This window comes from Trichechus manatus, unplaced genomic scaffold (genome assembly GCF_000243295.1).
Source record: "Trichechus manatus latirostris isolate Lorelei unplaced genomic scaffold, TriManLat1.0 scaffold00007, whole genome shotgun sequence".
NCBI classification, from domain to species: domain Eukaryota; kingdom Metazoa; phylum Chordata; class Mammalia; order Sirenia; family Trichechidae; genus Trichechus; species Trichechus manatus.
The window spans coordinates 14273238-14286629 of record NW_004443943.1 but is presented as its reverse complement, the minus strand read 5'-3'; the positions used below and the strand labels follow the sequence as shown (position 1 = coordinate 14286629).

General features: G+C 42.9%; 1 protein-coding gene across 2 annotated transcripts in view; it reads right to left on the bottom strand.

Annotated features, from left to right (window-relative positions):
• PAPSS2 (3'-phosphoadenosine 5'-phosphosulfate synthase 2) overlaps positions 1-13392 on the bottom strand; it is a 95735-nt gene that overhangs the window by 2884 nt on the left and 79459 nt on the right. For both annotated transcript variants that reach the window (XM_023739702.1, XM_023739706.1), the window contains 4 exons: positions 12073-12278; positions 2728-2863; positions 1365-1633; positions 257-486 (listed from right to left, as the gene is read on the bottom strand). In XM_023739702.1, the coding sequence (XP_023595470.1) occupies positions 257-486; positions 1365-1633; positions 2728-2863; positions 12073-12278 (841 nt within the window). The remainder of the gene's footprint in view (positions 1-256; positions 487-1364; positions 1634-2727; positions 2864-12072; positions 12279-13392) is intronic.

Sequence of the window (13392 nt, the reverse complement as noted above, 5' to 3'; positions counted from 1 at the left end):
GTGGCTGGTGGATTCGAACTGCTGACCTTTTGGTTAGCAGCCATAGCTCTTAACCACTGCACCACTAGGGCTCCTGCTACAACTTTAGGGGACATGAAATGTGAAAGACTAGGTCTTGATTCTTACGAGCCTCTCATTCCAATGAGGAGCGTGTGGAAATGGGCTGGAGAGCCTAAGGTTTTCAAAGGGCCAAAATTCTGCCACACCATCACAGTTGTACAGATGGTGATGGAAGGGTTTTCCTCTGAATACCTACCTTTCTGGATCATAGAAGTCCATGGCTTTTTTGTCTTTGTTGTAGGCAGCCACTCGGAATGGAATGATTTCCACAGAGGTAAGGCCAGGCGCCATGCTCAAGACCTTGCCTCCATGAGTCGGTTCATACAGGTCCTTCTTCATCTCAGGGTGAGGCATTCCTGCAGGGTCCCGGCCCACAATGTAGAAGTTGACCCCCGCAATCATCCGGGCCCTGCAGTGCCACTGGACCTAGGAAATACCACATAAGGGACATGCTGGTCATCACTGGCCAACTCTATGGCTCCCTGTTCACTGAGACACCTTTATTCTGCTTTCAGAGTAATTCAGTGATGTAGGTCAACTAAAATTGCAAAAAAGGCACCGAGGTGTCTAAGACTCCATGCTGTCTTCTTCAGACCCTTGCTTGGTCATACTGGGATTACACAGGGGCTTTAAAGATAAAAACCGGAACTTCTGAAATTGAATTAGACTAGATACAACTTGAGCAGTGACAATGGGCTCAAGCATAACAACGATCATGAGAATGGTGTAGGACCGGACAGTGTTTCGTCCTGTTGTACATAGGGTCGCTATGCATCGGAACCAACTCGATGGCACCCAACAACAACAGATACAACTTGCTTTGTAACCCAGTTAAGCTGCATTATTCACTCTATTCATACGCCAACCTCCATATTCTCAAAGGCAACACATAACAGATTTGATTTGATGTTTCTAGCATTTTTTACATATGCTAAACGGAAACATCAAGGAGCCCTGGTGCCACAACAGTTAATCACTGAGCTGCTAACCGAAAGGTTGGTGGTTGGAACCTACCTAGTGGCTCTGCAAGAGACAGACCTGGCAATCTGCTCTCATAAAGATTACAGCCAAGAAAACCAAATGGGGCAGTTCTACTCTGTCAATGGGGTCGCTATGAATTTAGAATCGACTGAAGGGCACCTAACAACAGCAACAAATGGAAACATAATTATAATGGATAAATAAGAGAGACCAGAAGATTCCAAAATCTGTTCATACAGAGAAGAAAGAATCCTAGAGATTCATTTGCTCTTTTAAGTAAAGTTTCAGCCTGCACTCCTGAGTCCCATGGCCCAATTGCTCACCTCTGTGGGGCCGGCATATAACATGGGAGATGGGAAGATGGCAACAATGGTTGACTTGGGATCTAGGACCCCTTCCTCGAGCACAGCTGCATGCTGCTTCATCCGCCAGTCCAGGGGCACATCATCATCCTTGGTCCAGCCACCCAGAGGGTGTAGCAGGAGGACCGGGTGCTTGTAGCCCCTCTCCAGGAGCCGGCGACGGGTGTCCTGCATCAACAGAGCATGGCCATTGTGGACAGGATTGCGCAATTGGAATGCAAACACCGCATCTGGGAAAGGAAAGAAAAAAAGCCAAAGTGGAATGCACATGTCACTTGTCCACGAGAATGGAGAGAAAGACACAGCTATATCTATTGGTTAGTGTATTCATTAAATCCACTTGCTTTTGACTGTCAACTGAAGAATACACCTTGGGCATTAGAAGTGCTAATCCAAAGGCACCAACCAAAGCCAGACTTCTAGAACTCAGAGGGAGGAAGCCCTAAAGGGGGAGCCTGACTCAGAAATGCGAACGTTCGTTGCCAGGACCTTTCCTGCAAAAGAAGGCTGAGGCAAGGGTCAGCGTTATTAGTCCTCTTGCGTCTGGCTCCAGACTTATGTCCCAGGTCGGGGAATAAAGAGAAGGAACATTTTCTGGGGTCTGTGCAAGGCTTTAACAGTACACAGATGTAAAAAAAAAAAAATACTTCACTCTCACTTTAAAAAAGTCTTCAAAAGTACTCAACTTAGTGATGGACTTCTGAAAGCCTTAAATTCCTTTTCTGTTTATGAAATGTAATTAGTATATATTCATTATGGAAAATACAGAAAAGTCCAAAATAGAAATAAAAGCCATCCATAATCCTATTGTTATTTTTCTTTCTCTCTTTCAAAACGTATGGAGTAAAAGGTGAAAATCTTCCCTTGCCCTTGGTCCAACTCCATCCGCATGAGGTAGCCCCTGCCATCTGCAATTTGGTGCACACACTGCCATCGTCTTCTGCTTCTACACATAAAAGTAGGTTGGGATTTAAAATTTTATTATTATATTTTATTATGTTTCCCAAAACAGGATTATGCTATGCATATTCTGCAACTTGCATGTGCACTTAGTAAATACACCTTGGGCATCTTTCTGTGTCAGTGCCTATTTTTAATACATGGGTGTATTAACTGCTGCATAGTATTTAATATATGGGTGTAGTACAACTTAAAAAAAAACTGTTTCCATATCAACAGACGTATCAAATAGAAGATGTTTCCAGTTTAAGTACAAAAATGTTGGTTCCTGATATCCTTAATTCTTTAATCAGCAAGCATATTTTAGAAGTGTTCTGAGGGTGGTAAGGAGTGTTAACAAATGCACCAGAGCCAGCGTACATACCAGCATTCATTTCTTTACATTTCTGTTTGAGTTCAACAGGCGTCAGGCGGTACTGGTCCAGCCCATCATTCCACCTTATTTTCTCCAGCACTTGAAGGTCTCCACCAACCAGCCAATCACCACTTTCCCTCACCATCTAGAATGAACATTAATAAAGTTGGTAATGATTAATAATTTATTTCTATCTAGTTTGAACATTTTTGTTTCTTCTGGATCAATCTTGGCTTCTTGTTGAAGATTCTAAACATCCTACAATGTACAGGACAGTTCCCTACAACAAAGATCGTCTGGTCTAAAATATCAGTAGTGCTGAGGTTGACTGTGAAAGTGACTTGGTTGTGTTGTCGGGGCTCCGTCTCTAAGACCTGTGCTCAGGCAAATAACTGAACAAGAATATTATCAAATACCCATACCTTTACATTTGCTTACTCCGCTTTGCTTCAAATTGTCATGTTTTTGGGTGCCTTCGAGTCACTTCTAACTCATAGCAACCCCATGTGACAGAGTAGAACTGCCGCATAGGGTTTTCTTGGCTTTCGTCTTTATGGAAGCAGATCACCAGGTCTTTCTTTTGTGGAGCCACTGGGTGGGTTCAAACCGTCAACCTTTCAGTTAGCAGCTGAGCGCTTAAACATTTGCACCACCAGGGCTCTGTTTTACTTAGAAGACAGATAAAATTTGGAAAGAATCCAAAAAACCAAAGCAAACCCATTGCCATCAAATCAATTCTGACTCAGCTGCCTACCTTTTGGTTAGCAGCGGTAGCTCTCAACCACTACGCCACCAGGGTTTCCTTTGAAAGAGTAAAACTGCATAATTCCCAGGAGTGCAGTAACTCATTTTGGACACTAGGGGTCTACCCTGTATTGTTCTATTGATTGGTGAAGGCTCATTGAACCAACTTGGTTTACCACTTAGCCTAAAAATGTACCTGTTTGAAGAGCAACGCTGAAACTGCTTTTGGCATCTCCTCCATCCCTCAGCTGTGGTCCAGCTATCAGGAAGGGTGTCCTGTGTCTCTGCCTAGTTTACCAGGCCTTTGTAGCCTAGAAGTCCCTACCCCCTTGCAAGACTTTCATCAAAGGCAGGAGAGGAGCCACAGCTAGAGAGTTGGCAGAATTGGACACACTCAGAGGAACAAGGAGCCGGCTTTGAGGGAATCTAGTGAGGTAAGAGAAAGGGAGATTGGGCTTGGAATCACAGACAACAGAATTCCAGAAAGAAAGAGAGGATAAGCTCAAACACCAGGATGACGACTGAAAAAGCTACGGTGAATAGGCTCAAAGAGGGCAAGGAGAGGAAGATTTGAAAGAAACAACTTGGAGAGGAAGAGGGAATGTGTAAATTAGGAAAAGAGGAGCAGCTGAGAGTAGGTAGGTGCAAAGGTCAGATGAAGAAAGGGAGAGAAGTAAAGGGAAAGAACCAGAAGGAAGATAAGAAATGGTGTGCTCAGGACAAGAAGGTAGTGATGAAATGGTTCAGAGAACAGAATTAAGAAGAAGAAAAACATTGTGATCCAAGTGGAGAATATAGTTTCCTTTATGTGATATCTGTCATTGTCACAGGATTCTGGAGCTGTAAGGAACCCTGGAGATCATGTGGACTAAATGCCCTCACTGTCAGATGAGAAGGCAGCCTTACACAGGTGAGGTGGCAGAGTTCAAGTGCACACAGCTGCCTTACCAAAGCCAGGACCCAAATCTAGGGCTCCTCAAAACCAGAGGCTTCTTCCCACTGCACCTGCTGCCTCTAAGCAGTGGTCTTCATGCTGACGTTTCAGCATTACCTTGACAAGATCTTTCATCTATCCTCCACTGTCAGCATTTATTATGGCCCAACCCTGGGCTTGGTGCTGGAGACTGGATGGGAAACAAGACAAATGTGGTCCTCGATCTCATGGTTGGTAGTCTAAGTGGTTTGACAGAAGAGTAAATGGGTAATGATACCATGATACCATAGGAAGTCGTGATAAGTAGGACAAGCACAAAGTGAGCTGGGAGTACAAAGAAGGGCACTCAGCCAGGCTTACAGTGCGTGGAGGAAGGGCTGACTTCTTCAAGAAGATAAAGGAGTAACTAAAGTGAGGAGGCAGAGGTGGAAGGAACAGTGTCCTAGGTTGAGGAACTAGCATGTGTGAACATAAGAGAGCATGATACAAGGCCAGCTCAGAAAGACTGGAGGACAGAATATATTGGGTGATGGTGGTGAGTGAGTAGAGGTAAGATGAAGCCACATCTTTACAAAGGTTCCTGAATAAAGATTGAACAGATCACTCTGACTGCAGAATGGAGAATTTGGAGAAGAGTAAGGCTAGAGACAGAAAACAGGTGAAACGGCCTCATCCAGGATAAATTAGATTAGAAAAGAAGTGAACAAATTCAAGCGATACCTAGAAGGCAGAATTGTGAGGACTTGGTGATTGAATGAATGAAAGGGAAGAAAAAAGCAAGAATGGCATCTAAGTTTTAGACATGGGGCACTGCTGGATGGTGAAGCTAGAAGAGGTCAGGGGAGAGGCTGGGTATGTTGAATTTGAGGAGCTCGCAGGATATATCCAGGTGGAGCCTTACAGGAAACAGCTGGATATACTCCAAATAATCATCTAAGCAATGGTTCTCAGCCTTAGCAGCACGTTAGCAGCATCACTGGGTAGTTTTGAAATCCCCAATACCCAGGCCCACCCCAAACAAATTAAATCAGAATCTGTTGGGGTGGGATCCAGTTATCAATATTTTTTAAAGCCCCCCAGGTGATCCAACTGACTAACAGGCCATCTAGCCTTCACTATGGAGCCAAGGAATAAGAAAACTTATCCCTTGAAACTCCCATCCTTCTTCATTGGCAAGTCATACTCTGTAAAATGGCAATTCTGCATCTGTAAAATGGCAATAATGATTCTTAGCTACTTCACAAGAGTATTCTGAGAAATAATTACTATTTGGAGAAGCTTTGAGAGAGCCATGGATGAAAGGCAACCAGGCTTCTCCAAGCATTATTTTTACAAGTTTCACCTGCTCCTCCTCATAATTTAATCTGAAATCAGGTCACATGGTTCCAATTAGTTACTGTAGAGAGAGGACTGGGGTGGGTCACTTCAGGCAGGAGCTATGTAACAGAGGCTGACCATTTCCTTGGTGACTCTCACTACTTTCCAGCAAATGTCATGCCCAGTGCCACAAATGGAAATACAAGAAGGCCCATGGTTTATTTTAGAAGGCTTGAGGTTCTAAAAAAAATCCACTTTCAAGGATTACTGTGAGTTTCCAAGGTGCTTAAAGAGGGGTGGGGGGCAGTGAAAAGAGTTTCTTTCCCAATAAAACCCATGTTTCGTGCATCTAGTAAATGAACCTCCAATAATCCAAATGTAGTGCATACATGGCAAGCAGCCTTCTGGTTTATCCATGGCTCACTGCTCACCATCAGCTCATTAAGAATGTTTACAGAGTTTCTCTAATGACCTAATGGTCCAGTCACTGGCAACATTGTCAAGGCCACAAATCATGCCACTGCTCTTCCTGGCTTCTAAGAAATGCTAAGTTCCAACTGCTAACACACATTGCAAGACAAGATGAAAAGAAATAATCACTTAAGAGCTTCCTCGTTTTTTTGGTTTGTTTTAGTGCTGGTCATGTGTTATGTGGATCTAGACACAAGACTGGGACTATCTGACCTGGTGGAATGAAATGTCACTATTCTTTGGGCCACTGGGTAAAGATAAGATCCCAAACATGCATGATTACTACCAAGAAAGGGATGAAACAAAGGCATAATTACGCCCAGAACACGATATTCCTCAAACATCTCTGTGTCTAGCAATTTAAAGACTGTCTGATGGCCTCTTTGAGGAAAACTTTTCAGATGACTTTGATATGGATGTGTCTTACGATTAAAGATGATTATCTGCAGGATGAATAGCTGTGTCCAATAAACGTGAAAACGGCTTTGCTTGCCCATTGGCCTCTTATGCTCAGATAAACAGGGCCCAGAGGCCACCAACAGAGGCCTCAAAAAGGTCCTTCCTATACTGGAACATTTAACAACTGAAAAAACAAAACACAACTTTGCCAAAAATTTCTGATGAGGTTTACTCAAATACCCAATTTGCAGGGTCACAGGGCTGGAAGACACCTTGGGGTTATTTTGAGTGTGGCCACTTCCTTTGTATATGAGGCACTGGTGGTTCCCTGGTAGAATTCTTGCCTCCTATGCCAAAGACCCAAGTTCGATTCCCGTCCAGTGCACCTGGGGCCAGATTACCCAACACGCAAGGTATGCACTTGCTTACTTGTGCATACTTACTAGTCTGTAGTGAACAATTTCACTTGTTTTTCACCACATGAACAATGTGGTAAAACCCATGTGAAATTGTACACTACAGATTAGTAAGTAAACACAAGTAAGCCTGTGCATACCTTGCTTAATGTAAGCCAATGTGTACCTTGCTTACCGCTTAATTTGCCCCTGAATATGCCTTGCGCACAGCCACCACCCGTCTTTCATTGGAGGCTTGTGTGTTGCTATGATGCTGAATAGGTTTCAGTGGAGCTTCCAGACTAAGATGGACTAGGGAGAAAGGCCTGGTGATCCACTTCCAAAAATCAGCCAATGAAAACCCTAGGGATCACAATGGTCTGATCTGCAACCAACTGGGCAGCATTTTATTCAGTTGTGTATGGGGTTGCCATGACTAGGGGCAACTTGATGGCAGTGAACAACAACCTCCTTTCGTAAATGAAGTAATTGCGGCCCAGAGAGAGGATGTGCCCTGTTGGATCATACAGCTGTTTAGTCTCCTGGGCCTCAGAAAGCTCACTATTCCCATGAACTTTCTGATAGATACTCCAGCTGGGGAATTTGACAAGTCAAATGAGTAGTATATGCCTTTCTTTATTTCATGCCTTGTCCTTCCCACCCTAACACTCTAATCCTGAATGCGGAATGGCTTTTGCATTCAATACAATATATTTTCCTTTATGGGAAAGGAACCACACCCAGCAATTTCATAATACCCCCTCTACACACACACCAACAACAATTAGAAGTTATAAGCAATCTGAAGAGTTTTAGTCTATTTTGCCTTTAGGCAGACCCTAGATGTGCCTAATCAGATGAATACTCTTTTCATTTTAAAGATGTTCACTGAAATTTTTACAACAATCAAAAAATAGTAATAATTTCACCAAAAAAGATCTGGTATGTTCCCTTTGGAAACTCTGTCACTATCTGTGATGATTTCTGTTTACAGAAAGGATGTCATTGACCCTTAACTGGCTATGAACTTTGAGTTCTCTTTCTAGTGGTTGGGCCCATTCTGTACAAAGAGACAGATTGTCCTTGTGTATTTCCAAGATGTATAAGGTTGCAAAGTGTGGCTTTGTTTGTGTGCATGGCTACTTCTTCTGTGAGTCAGATTTATAATTTGGGTCCTATACACGTGTTGCTAGGCTCAGTTATCTACTTGGTCCAGTTGTCTCCATTTAACTAGGGGATCAGCCATTACAGAATCAGAGGACTTGAGATCATTTAGACCAGTCCTCAAGCAGAAAGACATTTCTTTGCCCCTTTCTAAAAAGATTTCCCAAGGCAAAGCCTGCAAAACCTCCCTTAGAAATGCATTTTTCCATCTAGTCCTAGTTACTCTAAGTCCTTGATGAAGGAAGTAAAAATAATTATTTTTGTCCTTAGTTGAAATGGATGGAGAAAACCCTTCCGCAGCCCTCCAAATGCTCCCTCAGTGCCTTTTTAAAAGATTCTTTTCTTTTCCAGTTTCTTCTCTCTCTCTCCCTTCCTTCTTTTCCTTTCTCCTGTCCACCTTGTCCTGTGTGCCATCCTGCCCCTTCTCAACAAGCGTTGCTGCACCGCTTGGCTGGGGGGCCACCAGCACATGGCCTCCCCGAGTCTGCACTACCCCACCAACTAGCTTGCTCAGTGCCATGTTTTTTGGTTTGTTTGCTTTGTTCTTTTTTTTTTTTTTTTCCCTGTTTCTTCTCTCTCTTTCTCCTACCCACCTAGCCCTGTGCACTGCCTCCGCCCCTTCTCAAGGGGCCATGCTGCACCGCTCGGCTGGAGAGTCACTGGCACGAGGCCTCCTTGGGTCTGCGCCGATGTCACTGACTGGCTCCCTTAGCAACATTTTATTTATTTGTTGTTTATTTTTGTTTTGTTTTCTTTTTTTGTTGTTGTTGTTTCTTCTCTCTCTCTCCCTTCCTTCCCTTCCTTTCTCTCTTTCACTTAGCCCTGTGCACCACCCTCCCTTTCTTGGCAGGCTGTGATGTACTGCTTGGCTGGAGAGCCTCTGGCACCGAGCCTCCCCAGGTCTGTGCCACCCCCACAGGCTGGTTCCCTCAGCACCATATTTTTAATTTTTCGTTATCTTCCACCTTCTCCCTTTTCCTTCTCCCTCCCACCTAGGCTCTGCGCTGCCTCCGCCCCTTCCTGATGGGCCATGCCATGCCATCCATTCGGCAAGAGAGACATCAGCTTGCCACTACCTCAGTTCTGCCCCACTCCCAACGGCCAGCTCCCTCACCACCATATTTATTTATTGTTGTTGTTTTATTTTTGTTTGTTGGATAGTTGGTTTCTTCTCTTTCTTTCCTCTCTTTCCTTTCCTTTCTCCTGCCCACCTAGCCCCATGTGCCACCCATGCCCCTTCTCGACAGGCCAAGCCACACTGCTCAGCTAGAGAGCCATCGGCACATGGCCTTGCTGGGTCTGCCCCACTCCCACCCACCAAACCCTGCCACACCATCATTTTATTTACTTTTTTTTTCTTTTTTCCTTTTCTTTTTTTTGCGTTTGTTTCTTTCTCTTCTTTCACTCACCCACTTAGCTCTGCACATCACATCCTCTCCCTTCCCTCCCACCTATCTGCGCCATGTGCCAAGCTCCATGCCCTCAAGTGGCACTGACACGGTCCCCTGGACCCCACCCTGCGCTGCCCTCTGGCCCCATCCTGTCAGCCCCAGTTCATGCTTCAAACTACCCATACCTGCCCCTCCACTCCCACTGGACCTGCCCTGCTGCACCATAGCTGAGTGACCAGCCCTGCCCACCTGGACAAGTTGGTGAGAAGTATCATGCCCACAGGTGAGCAAGCAACAAAACGCACCCAGCCCGCCTGCCCAAACATAAACAAATAAAACAAAAAAGCAGGGTGAAACAAACAAATCTACAGTCAATAAATGAAAAAAATTATTCCTGAATGTCCCAGAGACAGCAGACAATACCAAAACATATAAAAAAACCGGGCAGGATGGCTCAAGAAACTGACCAAAATAAAACACCAGATGATCTTCTGCTAGAAGAAGAGGCACGGGAACTACCTGACAGGGAATTCAAAACTGTAATATTCAGGGTTCTCCGAGAGATGAAGGAAAAGGCAGATAAAAATAAGGAAAAAGTAGACAAAATCATGGAAATACAGACAAAATCAGGGAAAACACAGACAAAGCAATGGAAGAATTCAGGAAAATAATACAGGAACAAAATGTCAAAATAAACAAACAACTAGAAATCATACAAAAACAGCAATTAGAAATTCAAAAGATAAACAACAAGATTTCAGAAACAGACAGTATCATAGAAGTTTTTAGGAGCAAATTTCAAACAATGGGAGACAGGATCAGCAAAATTGAAGACAAATCCTTTGATACCATTTTGTTTGAGGAAAAATCAGAGAAAAGAATGAAGAAAAATGAAGAAACCCTGAGAATGATGTGAAATACAATCAAGAGCAAAAATATTTGTGTGACCGGAGTTTTAGAACAAGGGGAGAAAACAACACAGAGAGGATTACTGAAGATTTGCTGAGAGAAAACTTCCCTGGTATCATGAATTATGAAAAGCTGACCATCCAAGAACCTCAACGAACCCCGTATAGGATAGACCCCCCCCAAAAAATCACCAAGACACATCATAATCACACTTGCTAAAACCAAAGACAAAGAAAGAATCCTGAGAGCAGCTCAAGAAAAACAAAAGTTCACATACAAAGGGGAAACAATTAAGAGTAAGCTCTGATTACTTGGCAGATACCATGCAGGCAAGAAGACAATGGGATGACATATATAAAATCTTGAAAGAAAAAAAAAACTGCCAACCAAGAATAACATATCCTGCAAAACTCTTGCTCAAATATGATGGGGAAATGAGGACATTTCTAAATAAACAGAATTTAAGGGAATATGTAAAAACCAAACCAGACTTACAAGAATTATAAAGGGAGTCCTTCAGTTAGAGAACCGATGACATGAGACAACAACCAGAATCTAGGACACAGGACAGCATCAGCCAGATACCAATCTAGGTAATGAACTCTCAAGGATAAAACAAAACTAAAAGATTTACAACAGGGAACCAGAGAGGTCATCTGTAAATGAGAACAACATCGGAACAATAAAAGAGGGAATAAATGATATAGGTATAGAACTTTCAAATGGAGAAGTCAAGGCTATATCAAGTAATAAAAGACTGATTTAAACTTAGGAAGATGGGGTAAATTCCATGGTAACCACAAAGAAAGTTAACAAACCTACTCATCAAAATAAAGAAGAAAAACATAAAGTCTACAAAAAAGAAAAAAAAAATCCACAAACAAAAGGAATTCAGCACAGAAAAATAAGAGGAACAAAGAAAACATCAGCGCCACAAAAAAAACACTACAAAATGACAGCAATAAACTCTTACCAATCAATAATCACACTGAACGTAAATGGCTTAAATGCATCTATAAAGAGAGAATGAGTGACAGAATGGATTAAAAAAACAGGACCCATCAATATGCTGTCTACAAGAGACACACGTTAGAAACAAAGACACAAATATATTAAAAATCAAAGGATGGGAAAAAACATATCAAGCAAACAGCAGCCAAAAAAGAGCAAGAGTAGCAATCCTAATCTCTGATAAAATAGACTTTACAACAAAATCCACCATAAAAGACAAGGAAGGACATTATATAATGACTAAAGGGACAATCCACCATGAGGACATAACCATAATAAACATCTACGGAACCAATGACAGGGCTCCAAAATACATAAATTCTAACAGCACTGAAAAGAGAAATGACAGTACCACAATAATAGTAAGAGACTTCAACACACAACTCTCAGTAAAGGACAGAACATCTAGAAAGAAACTCAACAAAGATACAGAAGATCTAAAGGCCACAATCAACCAACTTGACCTCATAGACATGTATGGAACACTCCCCCCAACAGCAGCAAAGCATACATTCTTTTCCAACGCACATGGAATGTTCTCCAGAATAGACCACATCTTAGGACACAAAGCAACCCTCAACAGAATCCAAGAAATCCTCCCAAAGGTTTTGCAACTTACTTTGATATGGGGGTGTTTATCACATGCTGTCCCCCACACACGAGAGCAACGTTCCTCTTTTCTATGTTCATAGAATTCAGGATCTTGTAAGATAGCCACCCTCTGTCCACCGTACACCAGCGCAAACTCGCTGCACCCTTCCAGGCGTTTTTTATCATCCATGGAGACAGGCAGTATGATGGGAATGCTCATGTTGATCACTCCATCTGTGGAAGGAGCCACATGATGCATGAACACAGGATACAAGGTACACCATCCTTTAAGAATGACTCAAATGTGGACAATGCCCCTTCCAAACATTTCCTACAAAAGGCATAAGACCTAAACCTAACATAGTTTGTAGGCTGCACCAGTTTCTCTGAAGTATGGGATGAGAAGTCCTTGAGGGGCTTCTCAGTGCAGGAGATGGGGCAGTTGTGAAAAGTGGGCTTAGTTCTTTGGGGACTAGGAGGTGTTTCTCTTCTAGGTTCCCTTTTTAAAGCTTGATTCTGACTTCAATGCACTAGGGATCTTAAAGTCTTTAAAAATCCAATTCAACAAAATAAAGTTTGGTAAAATAAACCAAAACAAAAACTTCTAGTCTTTCTTGAAAATCAACCTTTGAACAATGTTGGGCAAGTCTCTTATTCTCTGTTTAGGCTCTGTCTATACGCACCAACATAGTGAGGGGAAAAGAATGAGACAATTAACATTTACCAATAGGACCAAAAACAACTAGTCTTTCCTAATGTTTGTTTGCTTCCACACAGATGACAGCCTTGGAAGCCCTATGGGGCAGTTGTACTCAGTCCTATAGGGTTGCTATGAGTCACAATCAACCTGACAGCACACAACAACAAGATGACTGTTGCTGTTGGGTACTGTTGAGTCCATTCCGACTCATAGCAACCCCATGTGACAGAATAGAACTGCTCCATAGGATTTTCTGGGGTGTAATCTTTACAGGAGCAGATCACCAGGGCTTCTCTCCCATGGAGCCGCTGGGTGGATCCAAATTGCCAACCTTTCATCAGTTAGTAGCCAAGAGCTTAACCACTGCACCACCAGGGCTCCTTGGTTTATGATTAAAGATAATCAAATCCACTCCATAGTCTAACTGAGGAAAAGGGAGAGAGGCTAACAAAGACTAGCACCTTCATGGATGCTGATGTTCTAATTAGAAATCATGCTTTCTGTGGACTGCTTACTGACCACACTGCTGAAAGAAAGAACACGCTATTTGATGCCACTTATGAAGAGTGACTTGACCAAAATAAAGTAAAACAAAATGCAAAGCAAAACACGGGGCGAGGTGCTGGAGGAAGCCTAGCCCTGCCTGCA